Genomic DNA, 21,448 nt, shown 5'->3' on the forward strand with positions numbered 1-21,448 from the left:
ATACATTAAAATCTGGGCTATGCAGACGAATTCGGACATTCTAGTATTGACTGAAACTTGGATCTCTGGGGACATTCTGGGCTCTGAAAATAATATTGAGGGTTATCATGTGTTCCGAGCTGACAGACAGGGTAGAGGTGGTGTGTCACGATCGTCGGGAAGAGAGGAGGACCAAGGCGCAGCGTTGCAGACGAACATACTCTTTATTTATGATAAACGATCAAAACAACAAAACGATAACGTGACAGTCAATGGTCAAACACAAACCAACACGAACAAGATCCCACAACCACTGTGGGCAAACAGCCTGTTTAAATGTGGTTCCCAATCAGAGACAACCAGCCACAGCTGACACTCGTTGCCTCTGATTGAGAACCACACTGGCCAACATAGAAATGAAATACATAGATCTACACACCCTGGCTCAACATAACAGTGTCCCCAGAGCCAGGGCGTAACAGTACCCCCCCCTAAAGGCGCGGACTCCGACCGCGCCAACTAAATACCACAGGGGAGGGACCGGGTGGGCACTCCGCCTTGGCGGCGGATCCGGCTCCGGGCCTGATCCCCACTCCCTCTCCAACCCCCCAAAGTACCCCTGGTCCGGTCTGGCCCCGCTGGCCGGAGCTGGACAGCACACTGATGGAGCGGATTGCTCTAGCTCCGGCGTAACGCATCTGACCGGTGCCGGACCAGGCACCAGTGGAACAGGCACGGGCCGTGCCGGACTGACGACGCCCACCACTGGCTTGGTGTGGAGAACAGCCACGGGCCGTGCCGGGCTGGCGACGCGCACCATTGGCTTGGTGCGGGAAGCAGGAGCGGGCCGGACCGGGTTGACGATGCGCACCCCTGGCTTGGTGCGTGGAGCAGGAACGGACCGGACCGGGCTGACGATGCGCACCCCTGGCTTAGTGCGTGGAGCAGCAACGGGCCGGACCGGGCTGACGATACGCACCCCTGGCTTGGTGCGTGGAGCACGAACGGCTGGACCGGGCTGACGACTCGCACCCCTGGCTTGGTGCGAGTGGCAGGAACAGGCCGAACCGGGCTGGCGACGCGCACCATAGGCTTGGTGCGGGGAGCAGGAACAGGCCGGACCGGGCTGACGATACGCACCCCTGGCTTGGTGCGTGGAGCAGGAACAGGCTGGACCGGGCTGGAGACTCGCACCATTGGCCTGGTGCGGGGAGCAGGAACAGGCCGGACCGTACTGGGGACACACACCACTGGCCCTACGCAGGGATCTGGAATGGGCCGGACCGGACTGGTAACACACCCCAGTACCTCTCGCCGTGCCTCTACACCTTCCATCCCCTCTTCGACCAGTGGCCCCCGTAACCTGGCGGCCTCCTCTGCCAACCCGCTGGGCCGCTCTGTCGCGGTCTCCTGCTGGCCCGTCGTCCACGGCGTTAGCCCCCCCCTAAAAATTTTCTGGGTGTCTCTCCTACCCGTGGACCAGGTCTCCATGTCCCTCGCCAGACTTTCGCCCTTCTGCTTCCAAGTCCGGCCCTTTTCTTCCTCACCCGGCTTGACCCAGTCGAGGAGGCGAAGGAGATCTGCTAGAGATCTCCCTGGCGATGGCTCCTGGACACGCTGCTTGGTCCAGTCTGGGTGGGATCTTCTGTCACGATCGTCGGGAAGAGAGGAGGACCAAGGCGCAGCGTTGCAGACGAACATACTCTTTATTTATGATAAACGATCAAAACAACAAAACGATAACGTGACAGTCAATGGTCAAACACAAACCAACACGAACAAGATCCCACAACCACTGTGGGCAAACAGCCTGTTTAAATGTGGTTCCCAATCAGAGACAACCAGCCACAGCTGACACTCGTTGCCTCTGATTGAGAACCACACTGGCCAACATAGAAATGAAATACATAGATCTACACACCCTGGCTCAACATAACAGTGTCCCCAGAGCCAGGGCGTGACATGGTGGACTGGCCATTACTATACAAAATAATGTATCTTTGTCTTTACTGAAATACATTTCCCTTGCCAAACATTTTAAGCTACTATCTTTAAGCCTTTGTCTGGGGAAAAATGTTTCCATAATTATAGGGGTCTACCGTCCTCCCTCTGCTAACCTTTGTGCACTCGAGGAGTTAACTAGTTTGTTGTCTTCTTTTACTGAATCAGAAGTTATTATCCTGGGTGACCTAAATTATGATTGGGAAATGCAGTCTTCAGACAATCTAATAAACATGTGTAATGATCTAAACCTAACCCAGCTGGTGACTACACGGCCCAACCCTAGAGATCCTTCAAAGTCAACTCTGATTGATCTTATTTTAATGAATACACCAGAGAAATATATTTCTACTGGTGTCTTCGCCCAAGACATTAGTGACCATTGCCCAGTTGTTTGTATTAGAGAAGTTAGAATACAAATATCTAAGCCTCGTGTCATAACAAAGAGGAACTTAAAAAACTTAATTGAACAGCCTTTTTTACATGATCTTTATTTTAGGGACCTTGATTGTATTTCAGCTATCCCTGAACCTGATTTAGCTTTGAGCCTCTTTGCAGATGTCTTCAATACTATTGTGGATAATCATGCTCCCTTCCAAAAATTAAGGCTTAAAGGTAGGTCTAATGCCTGGTACACTCTGGAATTATCAAGAGTCATTCACAAAAGAGATAGTGCTTGGGTCAATGCCAGGAACACAGGCTTAGGCCCGGACTGACAAGCTTGTAAGCGACTGAGGAATCATTGCGTAAAACAAATCCGAAAGGCTAAATCTGATTATTATGTAACCTCTCTTTCAAATTGTAGTGGGAACCCGGCTAAATTCTGGAAAACTGTCAAATCCCTGAAGGGTTCTACTTCCTCCTCTCTGCCACAACAAATGAATTCAGACATGGGCCTCATTATGGAAAAAAATGCCATCATTGATGCATTTAATCACCATTTTATTTCAGCTGGCCATCTCTTTGAAATAACTTCTAAGCCTATTCACAATGATATTGGGCTGGATGTTGATAGGGGAAATTTGCTGAATGATCAGAGAAATCATAGTCAAAGCTTTTCTTTTAGAAGTCCTGGATGCTTTGCTAGCAATAGACAACAAGAAATCCACAAGTGCCGACCAATTGGATCCTGGTCTGCTTAAGTGTGCAGCGCCCATCATTGTTGGCTCAATAACCCACATTTTTTATTTACCATTGTTATCAGAAAATATTCTAAAAGTATGGAAATCATCTCATGTGCTGCCACTCCATAAGGGCGGGGATAGTAGTGATCTTAATAATTATCGCCCCATTTCAAGGCTTCCTTGTCTAGCTAAGATTCTTGAATCCTTGGTATATTTACAACTTTGCTTGTTTTTATCTGAGAAATCTATTTTGAATGTAAACCAATCAGGGTTTAGGCCTATGCATAGCAATCCCTTGCTGATTTAAAACTTGTGCTTAATCAAATCAAATTTCATTTGCCACATGCGCCGAATACAACAGGTGTAGACATTAGAGTGAAATGCTTAATACGGGCAAAATGAAATACATGTTGTTTTTAAACTCTCGCAAGAATGTTTCAGATGAACTCCATGTTCACTCATTAGATGGTTCTCCAATCGAACGTGTTCCTGCATATAAATACTTCGGCATTTGGATTGATATGGATTTGACGTTTAAAAAACATATAGATGAGCTGGTTAAGAAGCTAAGATTTAAATGTGGCTTTTTCTACAGAAACAGATCGTGCCATTCTCTAAGCAGTAGGAAGCAGATTATTCAGTCAACCTTTTTATCTGTTTTTGATTATGGTGATATTATTTATCAAAGTGCAGCTGCTACTACTCTTAAATCTTTGGATGCCATCTACCATAGTGCCCTTCGTTTTGTTTCAGGTAAACGTTTTGAAACTCATCACTGTATCCTGTATCACAAGGTTGGCTAGACTTCACTAAAGATCTGTATATCTCTACATTACTCCCTTTTTGTTTACAAGGGCTACTTCATAAACTTCTGTCTTATCTAACTTTGCTGTTGAAATATAGACAGCTGAGGATTGGTTAACGCTTGAGGTTCCCAGGGTCTCCACCGAGTTTTGTAAATCTGCTTTTAGTTTTAATGCACCGTATTGCTGGAACATAATTAAAAATACATTTAATCTTGATGTTCTTGTGCCGTTCGAGCAAATTAAAGTATTGATTGGGGATTTATTTGTGGAGGAATGTAACTGTTTTTCTGGGTGATTTGTGATGTTTTATTTGTGCTTAGCATGACTGTGTTTTTGTATTTTAATGAGTGTACCAGTCAAAAGTTTGGACACACCTACTCATTCAAGGGTTTTTCTTTATTTTTATGTTTTAATTTGTAGAATAATAGTGAAGACATCAAAACTATGAAATAACACATATGGAATCATGTAGTAACCAAAAAAAGTGTTAAACAAATCAAAATATATTTTATATTTGAGATTCTTCAAATAGCCACCCTTTGCCTTGATGACAGCTTTGCACACTCTTGCATTCTCTCAACCAGCTTCATGAGGTAGTCACCTGGAATGCATTTCAGTTAACAGGTGTGCCTTCTGAAAGTTAATTTGTGGAATTTCTTTCCTTCTTAATTCGTTTGAGCCAATCAGTTGGGCGTGTATACAGAAGATAGCCCTATTTGGTAAAAGACCAAGTCCATAACATGGCAAGAACAGCTCAAATAAGCAAAGAGAAAGTTTCTTCAAGTGCAGTCGCAAAAAACTTCAAGCGCTATGATGAAACTGGCTCTCATGAGGACCGCCACAGGAATGGAAGACCCAGAATTACCTCCGCTGCAGAGGATAAGTTCATTAGAGTTACCAGCCTCAGAAATTGCAGCCCAAATAAATGCTTCACAGAGTTCAAGTAACAGACACATCTCAGCATCAACTGTTCAGAGCGGTCTGTGTGAATCAGGCCTTCATGGTGGAATTGCTGTGATTTATTTAGAATTCAAGGCACACTTAACCAGCATGGCTACCATAGCATTCTGCAGCGATACGCCATCCCATCTGGTTTGGGCTTAGTGGGACTATAATTTGTTTTTCAACAGGACAATGACCCAACACACCTCCAGGCTGTGTAAGTGCTATTTTACCAAGAAGGAGAGTGATGGAGTGCTGCATCAGATGACCTGGCCTCCACAATCCCCCGACCTCAACCCAAATTAGATGGTTTGGGATGAGTTGGACCGCAGAGTGAAGGTAAAGCAGCCAACAAGTGCTCAGCATATGTGGGAACTCCTTCAAGACTGTTGGAAAAGCATTCCTCATGAAGCTGGTTGAGAGAATGCCAAGAGTGTGCAAAGCTGTTATCAAGGCAAAGGGTGGCTACTTTGAATAATATTTTTTGGTTAGTACATGATTCTATATGTGTTATTTCATAGTTTTGATGTCTTCACCAGTGTCCAAACTTTTGACTGGTACTGTATTTTGTGTTTAATGTGTATTTATATTGTATTATACAGGGCACATTTGGAAAAGATACTTAACTCTCAATATGTCTTCCCTGTCAAAATAAAGGTTAAATAAAAATGAATACATCTCTCTTTTCCTCCCCCCTCTCCTCACATCTATATTTTGGCAGCTGATTATCCAACGAGAGCCAATCCCTCCTATTATCTCATACAGAAGGATGGCAGGTAGGCTAGCAGTTAAGAGCGTTGGGCCTGTATCTGAAAGGTCGCTGCTTCGAATCCCCGAGCCGACTAGGTGAAAAATCTGCCGATGTGCCCTTGAGTAAGGCATGTAACCCTAATTGCTCCTGTAAGTCACTCTGGAAAAGCGTGTCTGCAAAATGACATAAATGTAAGGATTTCATGAGACATGTCTTGCATGGGGGATATTTTCATTAATTACACCTCATTGCTATCAGGGGCCCATCTTGCACATTGTTTTTGACTGAGTGCTAACCAGCAGTGGCTGGCTGCTGATGCTTATGTCAGTATCCAGGACCGCGTTCACTATGGCACAATGTTGTGAAATGTTCCCAATGACAGAGATTTCTCTATGAAAAGTAAAGTAAGGAATCGTGTCAGCTTTTTAGCTCTGCGACAGTCAGTACATTGCACCTTTCTGAACGCAACCCAGGGTACACAGGAGGCTGCTGAGGGGAGGATGGCTCATAACAATGGCTGGAACGGAGCAAATGGAACGGCATCAAACACATGGAAACCATGGGTTTGATGTATCTGAAACCATTCCACCTATTCTGCTCCAGCCGTTACCACGAGCCCGTCCTCCCCAATTAAGGTGACACCAACCTCTTGTGCCAGGGTATGCAGGAGCTGCAGTCTGTCTGTCTGCCAAGTGGTGATCGTGTCCTCAGCAGAAATGTTGTGAAACCATGCCCAGTGTCTGTCTGCCAGGTGAAACCATGCCCAGTGTCTGTCTGCCTGGTGAAACCATACCAAGTGTCTGTCTGCCAGGTGAAACCATACCCAGTGTCTGTCTGCCAGGTGAAACCATGCCCAGTGTCTGTCTGCCAGGTGAAACCATGCCCAGTGTCTGTCTGCCTGGTGAAACCATACCAAGTGTCTGTCTGCCAGGTGAAACCATACCCAGTGTCTGTCTGCCTGGTGAAACCATGCCAGTGTCTGTCTGCTAGGTGAAACCATACCAAGTGTCTGTCTGCCAGGTGAAACCATACCCAGTGTCTGTCTGCCAGGTGAAACCATGCCCAGTGTCTGTCTGCCAGGTGAAACCATGCCCAGTGTCTGTCTGCCAGGTGAAACCATGCCCAGTGTCCGTCTGCCAGGTGAAACCATGCCCAGTGTCCGTCTGCCAGGTGAAACCATGCCCAGTGTCTGTCTGCCAGGTGAAACCATACCAAGTGTCTGTCTGCCAGGTGAAACCATACCCAGTGTCTGTCTGCCAGGTGAAACCATGCCCAGTGTCTGTCTGCCAGGTGAAACCATGCCCAGTGTCTGTCTGCCAGGTGAAACCATGCCCAGTGTCTGTCTGCCTGGTGAAACCATACCAAGTGTCTGTCTGCCAGGTGAAACCATACCCAGTGTCTGTCTGCCTGGTGAAACCATGCCCAGTGTCGGTCTGCCAGGTGAAACCATGCCCAGTGTCTGTCTGCCAGGTGAAACCATGCCCAGTGTCTGTCTGCCAGGTGAAACCATGCCCAGTGTCCGTCTGCCAGGTGAAACCATGCCCAGTGTCTGTCTGCCAGGTGAAACCATACCAAGTGTCTGTCTGCCAGGTGAAACCATGCCCAGTGTCTGTCTGCCAGGTGAAACCATGCCCAGTGTCTGTCTGCCAGGTGAAACCATGCCCAGTGTCTGTCTGCCAGGTGAAACCATGCCCAGTGCCTGTCTGCCAGGTGAAACCATGCCCAGTGTCTGTCTGCCAGGTGAAACCATGCCCAGTGTCTGTCTGCCAGGTAAAACCATGCCCAGTGTCTGTCTGCCAGGTGAAACCATGCCCAGTGTCTGTCTGCCAGGTGAAACCATGCCCAGTATCTGTCTGTCAGGTGAAACCATGCCCATTCTGTGAAACTGTCCACAGTATTTTACTCAGTAATATTCTACTGATAGGATTGCAGTTAATCACCGTCTCTATTTAAACTGTGTTCCCGGTCCACTTCATGGTGGCAGACAGACAGACAGACAGACAGTTGTCAGAGAGCCAGTGGTTTAGTCTCATGCCTGGCATGCTTGGGGTCAGTGGTGAGGGGGGCCGTGGATGGGGGTGGTGAGGCAGGCGGATGGTGCCTGCCCTGGTTGTCCACACAGTGGCGTATTGAACAAGTAAGCACAGTCTCATGTCAGCTGTCAAATAGTGCACAGTCGTAGCGGGAGAGGAGATTGGAAAAGGGTTCAAACAGCCCATTTACTGAAGATGGAAAGCACACAACGCCGTAACAAAGGTTCTTGATGTTTATCAGTCTGATTTCCAGACCCATGAAAACAGACTGGCTTTGAGGCAGTGTACTGTACACGGACATGGACACATGGACATGGACACACGGACAGGGAAACAAGGACAGGGACACATGGACATGGACACACGGACAGGGACACACGCACATGGACACATGGACAGAGACACACGGACAGGGACACACGGACATGGACATATGGACATGGACACACGGACAGGGACACATGGACAGGGACACACGGACAGGGACAAATGGACAGGGACACACGGACAGGGACACACGGACAGGGACACACGGACAGGGACACATGGACAGGGACACACGGACAGGGACACACGGACAGGGACACACGGACAGGTACACACGGACAGGGACACATAGACAGGGACACACGGACAGGGACACACGGACAGGGACACATGGACAGGGACACACGGACAGGGACACATGGACATGGACACATGGACAGGGACACACGGACAAGGACACATGGACATGGACACATGGACAGGACACACGGACAGGGACACATGGACAGGGACACATGGACATGGACACATGGACATGGACACACAGACAGGGACACATGGACAGGGACACATGGACATGGACACATGGACAGGACACACGGACAGGGACACATGGACAGGGACACATGGACATGGACACACGGACACACAGCCAAGCATGGACACTTCTGAGGGTTTACATTACCTGGTGGATTTGCCCTCAGTATATCTGAGTGGTCTTTTTACTTATTTCTTACCTCAGTTCATGACTCAGAGAGAGGGGGTGTGTCTGTGTGTAAGAGCAGACCAACCATGTGTTCACATACACTACCGTTCAAAAGTTTGGAGTCACTTAGAATTTTCCTTGTTTTCAAAAGAAAAGCAATTTGTTTGTCCATTAAAATAACATAAATTGATCAGAAATATAAAACAAATAATAATAAAAATCAGTGTAGACATTGTTAATGTTGTAAATGGCTATTGTAGCTGGAAACGGCTGATTTTTTATGGAATATCTACATAGGCGTACAGAGGCCCATTATCAGCAACCATCAGTACTGTGTTCCAATGCTTTCTTCTGAAACTCGTCAGTCTATTCTTGTTCTGAGAAATGAAGGCTATTCCATGCGAGAAATTGCCAAGAAACTGAAGATCTCGTACAACGCTGTGTACTACTCCCTTCACAGAACAGCGCAAACTGGCTCTAACCAGAATAGAAAGAGGAGTGGGAGGCCCCAGTGCACAACTGAGCAAGAGGACAAATACATTAGAGTGTCTAGTTTGGGAAACAGACACCTCATAGGTCCTCAACTGGCAGCTTAATTAAATAGTACCCGCAAAACACCAGTCTCAACGTCAACAGTGACGAGGCGACTCCGGGATGCTGACCTTCTAGGCAGAGTTGCAAAGAAAAAGCCATATCTCAGACTGGCCAATAAAAAGAAAAGATTAAGGTGGGCAGTCTGAGATATGGCTTTTTCTTTGCAACTCTGTCTACATTGTATTTCTGATCAATTTGATGTTATTTTAATGGACAAAAAAAATTGCTTTTCTTTCGAAGACAAGGAAAATTCCAAGTGACCCCAAACTTTTGAACGGTAGTGTATGTTGACATTTTCTTAGTTACCATGCCATGAAACATGCAACTCCCAACCCCCTGCAGTCTCATGTTCAAAGCCAATTTCATGTCGTGAAACACAGTAGGATCGTGGGCGTGTTACTAGAGGATTACCTCCATTACACAACCAACCATAGAGGTTCTGGAGCAGAAATAAGGAGCAGCAACACCTGTCACTCAAACACACCAACAACCCTAGAGTGTGTGTGCGCGACTCCCTACGTACTGGGTTTCTGACTGTGTGTGTACCTGTGTGTTGGTAGACAGGGAAGGGGGAGCCCCATTTCTTCAAGGTGAAGACCTTTAAGAAGAACCGTCAGTGTGGGGTGTGTCATCAGAGTGTGGACAGCACGGGGTCCTTCTGCCGAGGTGAGTCTCTCTCTCTCTCTCTCTCTCTCTCTCTCTCTCTCTCTCTCTCTCTCTCTCTCTCTCTCTCTCTCTCTCTCTCTCTCTCTCTCTCTCTCTCTCTCTCTCTCTCTCTCTCTCTCTCTCTCTCTCTCTCTCTCTCTCTCTCTCTCTCTCTTTCTTTCCACCCTCCTCCTCCATAGAGGATCCTGTTCAGCTGTCAGTTCTAGCTCTCTTTCTCTGTCAGAGCCCTCATGCTGCAGACTCACTGTAAGCTGCTCGTTTTCAAGGACCTTCAGATCAGCTAACATGCTACATCGAATACACCAAATGAACCTGGATGATGGAAGCTGACTAATTGTTCCCTTCTGTCTCCCTACCCCCCTCTCTGTTGCCATCCTTCTCTCTCCAGTGTGTAAAACAGCCACTCACAAGAAATGCGAGGCAAAGGTAAGATTCTTAACCTATTCACTCCTGCGTAACTTGCCCAACTTGTTCTACACTCTTAGAAAAAAAGGTGCTATCCAGAGCTGTCCCCTTTGAATAACCCTTTTTGGTTCCAGGTAGAACCCTTTTGGGTTCAATGTAGAACCCTTTCCACAGAGGGTTCTACAGGGAACCAGAAAAAGTTACTCCTATGTGGACGGCCAAAGAACCCTTTTGGAACCCTTTTTTCTAAGAGCGTATCCTCCCTGTCCCTGCTATGAGCCAGCAGCTATTGATGTGACCGACTGCACCCAAGCCCTATTTGAAAGGGTCATTGATGGAGGAGTGAATGCCAGCTTTGGCCAGGGGCAGGGAGAGACTTGGCAGACTGCAGCGGCTGGCGCCATGCGTTATGGAAGAAGGCATGTGGCAGAGATTGCTTTCCAGTCTTCGTACCATCTTTTCCATCTGAGGAAATAGCCCAAGAGGATAAGGGGATGGGTTTGAAAAGTAGCAAGCCAATACAAGTCCAAAGCCAGTTGGGTTTTTAATATCAGTTTCATCTTTGATGATTTCTATCAAGGAATGGGCACAAACTGGTCTGCAGTAGACCTGGCATAGTATGTAGGCCACTCTTGTCCTGTGGTTTGTAAAGGTCTGGCTGTGTTTCCTCAAAACAATGCTGTTGGTCAGGAAGATACTATTTCCACACTGTTGTGTTTTGTTCAGGCTCTTGTTGTTTGTGGCCTGGTTGTGTTTTGTATGGGCTCTGTTGTTTGTGGCCTGGTTGTGTTTTGTATGGGCTCTGTTGTTTGTGGCCTGGTTGTGTTTTGTATGGGCTCTGTTATTTGTGGCCTGGTTGTGTTTTGTATGGGCTCTGTTGTTTGTGGCCTGGTTGTGTTTTGTATGGGCTCTGTTATCTGTGGCCTGGTTGTGTTTTGTATGGGCTCTGTTGTTTGTGGCCTGGTTGTGTTTTGTATAGGCTCTGTTGTTTGTGGCCTGGTTGTGTTTTGTATGGGCTCTTTTGTTTGTGGCCTGGTTGTGTTTTGTATGGGCTCTGTTGTTTGTGGCCTGGTTGTGTTTTGTATGGGCTCTGTTGTTTGTGGCCTGGTTGTGTTTTGTTCAGGCTCTTGTTGTTTGTGGCCTGGTTGTGTTTTGTTCAAGCTCTGTTGTTCGTGGCCTGGTTGTGTTTTGTTCAGGCTCTGTTGTTTGTGGCCTGGTTGTGTTTTGTTCAGGCTCTGTTGTTTGTGGTCTGGTTGTGTTTTGTTCAGGCTCTTGTTGTTTGTGGCCTGGTTGTGTTTTGTATGGGCTCTGTTGTTTGTGGCCTGGTTGTGTTTTGTATAGGCTCTGTTGTTTGTGGCCTGGTTGTGTTTTGTATGGGCTCTGTTGTTTGTGGCCTGGTTGTGTTTTGTATAGGCTCTGTTGTTTGTGGCCTGGTTGTGTTTTGTATGGGCTCTGTTGTTTGTGGCCTGGTTGTGTTTTGTTCAGGCTCTGTTATTTGTGGCCTGGTTGTGTTTTGTATGGGCTCTGTTGTTTGTGGCCTGGTTTTGTTTTGTATAGGCTCTGTTTGTGGCCTGGTTGTGTTTTGTATAGGCTCTGTTGTTTGTGGCCTGGTTGTGTTTTGTATAGGCTCTGTTGTTTGTGGCCTGGTTGTGTTTTGTATGGGCTCTGTTGTTTTTGGCCTGGTTGTGTTTTGTATGGGCTCTGTTGTTTGTGGCCTGGTTGTGTTTTGTATGGGCTCTGTTGTTTGTGGCCTGGTTGTGTTTTGTTCAGGCTCTTGTTGTTTGTGGCCTGGTTGTGTTTTGTTCAGGCTCTGTTGTTCGTGGCCTGGTTGTGTTTTGTTCAGGCTCTGTTGTTTGTGGCCTGGTTGTGTTTTGTTCAGGCTCTGTTGTTTGTGGCCTGGTTGTGTTTTGTATAGGCTCTGTTGTTTGTGGCCTGGTTGTGTTTGGGTCTGGAGATGATAGCTGAATAGCTGAGGCTGGCCTGTTGACTGGTGGTGGCCGGTGCCTTGCCCAGGCAGTGATAGCCATCGGTCCTGCCCAGGAAGGGAGTGGCCAGGCCAGCCTCTGGGGGTGTGGGAGTCTGTCCTCTCAACTGGCCTTAAGAGCCAGTGCTGAGGGGGCTCACCCATGAAAGGTTGTGATTTAGGAAGCTCTGATCCAAGGCAGCTGCCTGGGGCTCATTCAAACCACATACAGAAGTGCAAACACAATCCCCAAATACACATGCTACAACATCCGTCTGGCCCTGAGTGTTTTATAAATTATTGTCCATGAAAATCTGTCTGATTTCAATAAAAATACATGCCCCTATGTTACGCTAGTCAACAGCAGCTATTGTAATAACCTTACCTTTACCACAGTCATTGAGGGAGGGGGAGAGAGAGAGAGAGATAGTTAGAGAGAGAGAGAGAGAGAGAGAGGAGAGAGAGAGAGAGAGAGAGAGAGAGAGAGAGAGAGAGAACGACAGAGAGAAAGAGAGAGAGAGAGAGAGAGAGAGAGAGAGAGAGAGAGAGAGAGAGAGAGAGAGAGAGAGAGAGAGAGAGAGGAGAGAGGGAGATGGACCTGAGCGTGCAGGTAAGTATCTGGCCAGATCTGTTTTGTGTTGATCTTGCTGTCTTCACCTTGTTTTCTGTAATTAGAACAAGATCTTGAACACTGTTAGGCTGCTCTCTGCAAGACCTTGAACACTGTTAGGCTGCTCTCTGCAAGATCTTGAACACTGTTAGGCTGCTCTCTACAAGACCCTTGAACACTGTTAGGCTGCTCTCTGCAAGATCTTGAACACTGTTAAGCTGCTCTCTACAAGATCTTGAACACTGTTAAGCTGCTCTCTACAAGACCTTGAACACTGTTAGGCTGCTCTCTTCAAGACCTTGAACACTGTTAAGCTGCTCTCTACAAGACCTTGAACACTGTTAAGCTGCTCTCTTCAAGACCTTGAACACTGTTAAGCTGCTCTCTACAGACCTTGAACACGGTTAAGCTGCTCTCTACAAGACCTTGAACACTGTTAAGCTACTCTCTACAAGGCCTTGAACACTGTTAAGCTTCTCTCTACAAGACCTTGAACATATTTGGCTGCTTTTCACTGTAATCCTGAATGTCTGACTGGGGTATGTAACACCTCAGTTACCTCCTGTCACGTAATTTCTTCATAAATCTGTAGGAATCCTCATTCACTAGGCACCTGTGAACCACTGTGCTCTCATTATGACTGAATTGACAACCTTTAACAGACAAGTGTTGCCATAATGCTTGTGACAAAGTAAAAAAATAAATAAAATGGTATTTTATTTGTCACATGCTTTGTAAACAACAGGTGTAGACAAACAGTGAAATGCTTATATACGGGCCCTTCCCAACAATGCAGAGAGAAATAAATAAAATAAAGATAATTACACAAGGAATAAATACACAATGAGTAACGATAACTTGGCTATATACACGGGGTACCAGTACCGAGTCGATGTGCAGGGGTACGAGGTAGTTGAGGTAGATATGTACATATGGGAAGGGATAAAGTGACTAGGCAACATGATAGCAGAAGCAGTAGCAGCAATGTATGTGATGAGTCAAAAGAGTTCGTGCAAAAGGGAGTCAATGCAGATAGTCTGGGTAGCTATTTGGTTAACTATTTAACTAACTATTTAGCAGTCTTATGTCTTGGGGGTAGAAGCTGTGCAGGGTCTTGTTGTTTCCAGACTTGGTGCATCGGTACCGCTTTTTGTGCGGTAGCAGAGAGAACAGTATATGACTAGGGTGGCTGGAGTCTTTGACAATTTTAAGTTTCTTCCTTTGACACTGCCTGGTATAGAGGTCTTGGATGGCAGGGAGCTCGGCACCAGTGATGTACTGGGCCGTACGCACTACCCCAGGAGGGACTAAGCACACACCCCTGAGGGGCCCCCGTGTTGACGGTCAGCTTGGCGGATGTGTTGTTGCCTACCCTCACCACCTGGGGGCGGCCCGTCAGGAAGTCCAGAATCCAGTTGCAGAGGGAGGTGTTCAGTCCCAGGGTACTAAGCTTAGTGATGAGCTTGGAGGGGACTATGGTGTTGAACGCTGAGCTGTAGTCAATGAACAACATTCTCGCATAGGTGTCTTCTTATCCAGGTGGGAGAGGGCAGTGTGGAGTGCAATCAAGATTGTGTCATCTGTGGATCTGTTAGGGCAGAATGCGAATTGGAGTGGGTCCAGGGTGTCTGGGATGATGGTGTTGATGTGAGCCATGACCAGCCTTTCAAAGCATTTCATGGCGACAGATGTGAGTGCTTCAGGTCGGTAGTCATTTAGACAGGTTACCTTGGTGTTCTTAGGCACAGGGACTATGGTGGACTGTTTGAAACATGTTGGTATTACAGACTGTGTCAGGGATAGATGGAAAATGTCATTGAAGACACTTGCCAGCTGATCAGCACATGCTCTGAGTACACGTCCTGGTAATCCCATCTGGCCCTATGGCCTTGTGAATGTTAAACTGTTTAAAGGTCTTACTCAAATCGGCTATGGAGAGCGAGATCCCACAGTCGTCCAGAACAGTTACTTCACTGTCCTGCAGTGCTCCCTCAGGACCAGTTGGTCTTCCTCTTCCCAGAATAAAGCATTTCCTGGAAAATAAAGTGACCAGAATGAAGAATTTTGTGTGCTTCTGTCTGTGGCTTCCTCTCTTGTTTCTCCCTATGGCTTCCCATTTGTACTTCCTGCTGTCGGTCATCCAACCACGAAGTCAACAACCTACAGCTGGCTCATCTCTTGTCTTTAATGAACGATCCCACTTAAAAAATACACCTACAGTTGAAGTCGGAAGTTTACATACACTTAGGTTGGAGTCATTAAAACTCGTTTTTCAACCACTCCACAAATATCTTGTTAACAAACTATAGTTTTGCCAAGTTGGTTAAGACATCTACTTTGTGCATGACACAAGTCATTTCTCCAACAATTGTTTACAGACAGATTATTTCACTTATAATTCACTGTATTACAATTCCAGTGGGTCAGAAGTTTACATAGACTAAGTTGACTGTGCCTTTAAACAGTTTGGAAAATTCCAGAAAATGATGTCATGGCTTCAGAAGCTTCTGATAGGCTAATTGACATAATTTGAGTCAATTGGAGGTGTACCTGTGGATGTATTTCAAGGCCTACCTTCAAACTCAGTGCCTCTTTGCTTGACATCATGGAAAATCTAAAGAAATCAGCCAAGACCTCAGAAAAAAATATGGTAGACCTCCACAAGTCTGGTTCGTCCTTGGAGCAATTTCCAAATGCTTGAAGGTACCACGTTCATCTGTACAAACAATAGTACGCAAGTATAAACACCATGGGACCACGCAGCCGTCATACCGCTCAGGAAGGAGACGCGTTCTGTCTCCTAGAGATGAACGTACTTTGGTGCGAAAAGTGCAAATCAATCCCAGAACAACAGCAAAGGACCTTGTGAAGATGCTGGAGGAAACAGGTACAAAAGTATCTATATCCACAGTAAAACGAGTCCTATAGCGACATAACCTGAAAGGCCACTCAGCAAGGAAGAAGCCACTGCTCCAAAACCGCCATAAAAAAGCCAGACTTCTGTTTGCAACTGCACATGGGGACAAAGATCGTACTTTTTGGAGAAATGTCCTCTGGTCTGATGAAACAAAAATAGAACTGTTTGGCATAATGACCATCGTTAAATTTGGAGGGAAAAGGGGGTAGCTTGCAAGCCGAAGAATACCATCCCAACTGTGAAGCATGTGGGTGGCAGCATCATGCTGTGGGGGTGCTTTGCTGCAGGAGGGACTGGTGCACTTCACAAAATAGATGGCATCATGAGAAAGGAAAATTATGTGGATATATTGAAGCAACATCTCAAGACATCAGTCAGGAAGTTAAAGCTTGGTCGCAAATGGGTCTTCCAAATGGACAATGACCCCAAGCATACTTCCAAAGTTGTGGCAAAATGGCTTAAGGACAACAAAGTCAAGGTATTGGAGTGGCCATCACAAAGCCCTGACCTCAATCCTATAGAAAATGTGTGGGCAGAACTGAAAAAGCATGTGCGAGCAAGGAGGCCTACAAACCTGACTCAGTTACACCATCTCTGTCAGGAGGAATGGGACAAAATTCACCCAACTTATTGTGGGAAGCTTGTGGAAGGCTACCCGAAACGTTTCACCCAAGTTAAACAATTTAAAGGCAATACTACCAAATACTAATTGAATGTATGTAAACTTCAGACCCACTGGGAATTTGATGAAAGAAATAAAAGCTGAAATAAATCATTCTCTCTACTATTATTCTGACATTTCACGTTCTTAAAATAACGTGGTGATCCTAACTGACCTAAGACAGGGAATTTGTACTAGGATTAAATGTCAGGAATTGTGAAAAACTGAGTTTAAATGTATTTGGCTAAGGTGTATGTAAACTTCCGACTTCAACTATATACGCCATAAGTGTGTTCTCTGTGTAGAGAACACCTTATCTGTGAGCTGGAGTTGTCCACAGGGAGCGAAGGGGGAGGGAGGGGGGTTCCAGGATTAAGGGTTGGGTAATGTTGCCCATGATGAGCTGCCCAAATAGGCAGGAAGATACATTTCTGCTATTTTGGGAGGAATATTCTAAATTAGTTTATGTTAAAATCAACGACAGGAAGTGTATAATAGAAATAGAATGTCTGTTTCATCATCGTTAGGGAGTCGGAGTCACCACCTTGTCACAGAGTCATGGTAATTGCCGGGGTAGATAGCGTGGCTTGTTTTTAATGTGGGCATACTAATGAGTGAGTCAGTGTGATGCTGATCAGCATTAAAACCATAAGCGTGACAGCTGACTTAGCAGGTCTGGGGCTCTGCCAGATGACCCTTGGTGGAGGGGAAATAGGCCAGGGTAATTGGCCACTGTTCTGTTATTTTCTGTTCTGAGTGCTGAAAAGTCTCCCTATCATCCCAAGAATGTCTTCTACCTCTCTCCGCAACAGTCAGAGGCAGATCATGGAAATGTGTCCTTTGCCGTGGAGTCACGTCCAGGTTATTGCCATTTGGTAGGTTCATAAAGACATTGAACAGACTACTATGGGATTTTTCCTTTGTTGATCTCTGGCAATTTTGCCTTGCAGATTTTTTCAGTTCTGTTTATTTACCACTGTTTATTTTTGTCCAGCATTGCTCTTTGAATACTTGTTTCACATGGAGGAGGTGGGGTGGAGGAGAGGAGAGGAGGGGGGTTGTCGTGGTCACTGTTAACACTGGCTCCATGACTGAGAGGAGAGGAGAGGAGAGGAGAGGAGAGGAGAGGAGAGGAGAGGAGAGGAGAGGAGAGGAGAGGAGAGGAGAGGAGAGGAGAGGAGAGGAGAGGAGAGGAGAGGGGTTGTTGTGGTCACTGTTGACACTGGCTCCATGACTGGAAGTCCCACACAGTAATTACAAATACCAGAGGGACACATGTGACCTCTGTCGTATCTGTTCTGTTCTGTCCTGTACCCACCCTCAGCTGTTTGGACAGAGCGAGAGGGGGAGGGAGAGAGAGAGTGAGTGAATGGAAGAGAGCGAGAGAGAGAGAGAGAGAGAGAGAGAGAGAGAGAGAGAGAGAGAGAGAGAGAGAGAGAGAGTGTGTGAGAGAGAGAGAGTGAGAGAGAGAGAGTGAGAGAGAGAGAGACAGAGAGAGAGAGAGAGAGAGAGAGAGAGAGAGAGAGAGAGAGAGAGAGAGAGGGAGGGAGGGAGGAGAGAGCACACCTTGCAATGATTAAGGGGCATTACTAGGTCAGCTTCAGAACGCTCATTAGGTCAGCTTCAGAACGCTCATTAGGTCAGCTTCAGAACGCTCATTAGGTCATCTTCAGAACGCTCATTAGGTCAGCTTCAGAACGCTCATTAGGTCAGCTTCAGAACGGTCATTAGGTCAGCTTCAGAATGTTCATTAGGACTGCTTCAGAACGTTCATTAGGTCTGCTTCAGAACGTTCATTAGGTCTGCTTCAGAATGTTCATTAGGTCTGCTTCAGAACGTTCATTAGGTCTGCTTCAGAACGTTCATTAGGTCTGCTTCAGAACGTTCATTAGATCTGCTTCAGAACGTTCATTAGGTCTGCTTCAGAATGTTCATTAGGACTGCTTCAGAACGTTCATTAGGTCTGCTTCAGAACGTTCATTAGGTCTGCTTCAGAACGTTCATTAGGTCGGCTTCAGAACGTTCATTAGGTCTGCTTCAGAACGTTCATTAGGTCTGCTTCAGAATGTTCATTAGGTCTGCTTCAGAACGTTCATTAGGTTTGCTTCAGAATGCTCATACCAGCTTAGTAAAAAGGATTGACTGGGGGTTGGGGATGGTGTGTTGGGGAAGGGAGAACCTAGCTTGGAGATATTCAGTCAGGTACCTCCAATGGAACTTGATCCTTTGACCTTAGACACACCCCACTATATTCTCTATCAGGAGAGTCTATGAGAATGGACAGCTGCCTGAGGGACACTAACCAGCCCCATGCCTGTTGGTCACTATGACATCACCAACGCTCTGACGAGACCCTCTGTGATGAAAGCACAAGGTCATCTGGCATCAGCTCTCAATGCTGATTGGCTTCCCTTTCATCACAGAGGGTCGCAGAATGATATCATGGTTATTTGCATCAATCCAGTGGCCATTTGTTTAGCAAACTCTGCAATCACATGAGCGCTACAGAAACACCGCTAACCAAACAAGTGTCTTGCTGGTGCACACTTGAATTAAAGGGTATCCATACCCAAAAATGAAAATGTCTAGATTTTTCCCAGACCTCAAAGGTCTGAAGTGGTTTAAGCATGGTTGTGGACTTAGAACATCCAGTTTGTTGTTTTTATATAAAACAAGTGTGATTTTGAGAGCGAAATCCTGAAAAAACATGGACAATTGGAAACCTGGAAAAACAAAACAGAGAAACTGAATTTTGAGGGGAAAAAACAGAAATAGGCAAAAAATGTAACTGATTTTATAGGGCCTTACAGTTGGCTAATTAGCATAAATTATAATTGTCGTGGATAAACGCTATGTGAAGACAACAATTGGTTCCAGTACCAATATAATCATATTTACATACAGTGGGGAGAACAAGTATTTGATACACTGCCGATTTGCAGGTTTTCCTACTTACAAAGCATGTAGAGGTCTGTAATTTTTATCATAGGTACACTTCAACTGTGAGAGACGGAATCTAAAACAAAAATCCAGAAAATCACATTGTATGATTTTAAAGTAATTAATTTGCATTTTATTGCATGACATAAGTATTTGATTGCCTACCAACCAGTAAGAATTCCGGCTCTCCCAGACCTGTTAGTTTTTCTTTAAGAAGCCCTCCTGTTCTCCACTCATTACCTATATAAACTGCACCTGTTTGAACTCGTTACCTGTATAAAAGACACCTGTCCACACACTCAATCAAACAGACTCCAACCTCTCCACAATGGCCAAGACCAGAGAGCTGTGTAAGGACATCAGGGATAAAATTGTAGACCTGCACAAGGCTGGGATGGGCTACAGGACAATAGGCAAGCAGTTTGGTGAGAAGGCAACAACTGTTGGCGCAATTATTAGAAAATGGAAGTTTTAGATGACGGTCAATCACCCTCGGTGTGGGGCTCCATGCAAGATCTCACCTCGTGGGGCATCAATGATCATGAGGAAGGTGAGGGATCAGCCCAGAACTACACGGCAGGATCTGGTCAATGACCTGAAGAGAGCTGGGACCACAGTCTCAAAGAAAACCATTAGTAACACACTACGCCGTCATGGATTAAAATCCTGCAGCGCACGCAAGGTCCCCCTGCTCAAGCCAGCGCATGTCCAGGCCCGTCTGAAGTTTGCCAATGACCATCTGGATGATCCAGAGGAGGAATGGGAGAAGGTCATGTGGTCTGATGAGACAAAAATAGAGCTTTTTGGTCTAAACTCCACTCGCCGTGTTTGGAGGAAGAAGAAGGATGAGTACAACCCCAAGAACACCATCCCAACCGTGAAGCATGGAGGTGGAAACATCATTCTTCGGGGATGCTTTTCTGCAAAGGGGACAGGACGACTGCACCGTATTGAGGGGAGGATGGATGGGGCCATGTATCGCGAGATCTTGGCCAACAACCTCCTTCCCTCAGTAAGAGCATTGAAGATGGGTCGTGGCTGGGTCTTCCAGCATGACAACGACCCAAAACACACAGCCAGGGCAACTAAGGAGTGGCTCCGTAAGAAGCATCTCAAGGTCCTGGAGTGGCCTAGCCAGTCTCCAGACCTGAACCCAATAGAAAATCTTTGGAGGGAGCTGAAAGTCCGTATTGCCCAGCGACAGCCCCGAAACCTGAAGGATCTGAAGAAGGTCTGTATGGAGGAGTGGGCCAAAATCCCTGCTGCAGTGTGTGCAAACCTGGTCAAGACCTACAGGAAACGTATGATCTCTGTAATAGCAAACAAAGGTTTCTGTACCAAATATTAAGTTCTGCTTTTCTGATGTATCAAATACTTATGTCATGCAATAAAATGCAAATTAATAACTTAAAAATCATACAATGTGATTTTCTGGATTTTTGTTTTAGATTCCGTCTCTCACAGTTGAAGTGTACCTATGATACAAATTACAGACCTCTACATGCTTTGTAAGTAGGAAAACCTGCAAAATCGGCAGTGTATCAAATACTTGTTCTCCCCACTGTATGTGCATAACACATCGATGAAGTCATAGGAATGTACAAGTGCCATTTCTGTGTGTGATTTTCTCCTATGCTAATTGAAAAGCTGAGAAGAACCAGATGGTTTGGGCTGGTGATGAGATGACCAGAATCTGGTTGTGAAATTCCTGCCATGTGGTTCTCAAGGACCGCTCCATTAGACCGCTGTCTGTTTTGATATGTCACGAGGTTCTATGACTCAATGTGGAACAGTGCTACCACCAATGACTTATATACACTACCGGTCAAAAGTTTTAGAACACTTACTCATTCAAGGTTTTTCTATATTTGTACTATTTTCTACTATGTAGAATAATAGTGAAGACATCAAACATATGAAGTAACACATATGGAATCATGTAGTAAGCAAAAAAGTGTTAAACAAATCAAAATATATTTTAGATTTTAGATTCTTCAAATAGCCACCCTTTGCCTTGATGACAGTTTTGCACACTCTTGGCATTCTCTCAACCAGCTTCATGAGGTAGTCGCCTGGAATGCAT

The 21,448-nt window shown here is 46.0% G+C and overlaps 1 protein-coding gene across 2 annotated transcripts in view; it reads left to right on the forward strand.

The window, feature by feature from the left end:
• The window catches only part of LOC311147736 (tensin-2-like), a 58,414-nt gene that overhangs the window by 12,576 nt on the left and 24,390 nt on the right, over positions 1 to 21,448 (forward strand). For both annotated transcript variants that reach the window (XR_014614808.1, XM_084184506.1), the window contains exons 2-3: positions 9,764 to 9,869; positions 10,258 to 10,295. Coding sequence is in view for 1 of the 2 variants with exons in the window: in XM_084184506.1 (XP_084040632.1) it covers positions 9,764 to 9,869; positions 10,258 to 10,295 (144 nt within the window). In the remaining variant the exon portion in view is untranslated. The remainder of the gene's footprint in view (positions 1 to 9,763; positions 9,870 to 10,257; positions 10,296 to 21,448) is intronic.

This window comes from Coregonus lavaretus (genome assembly GCF_964263955.1).
Source record: "Coregonus lavaretus genome assembly, chromosome: 20".
NCBI classification, from domain to species: Eukaryota; Metazoa; Chordata; class Actinopteri; order Salmoniformes; family Salmonidae; genus Coregonus; species Coregonus lavaretus.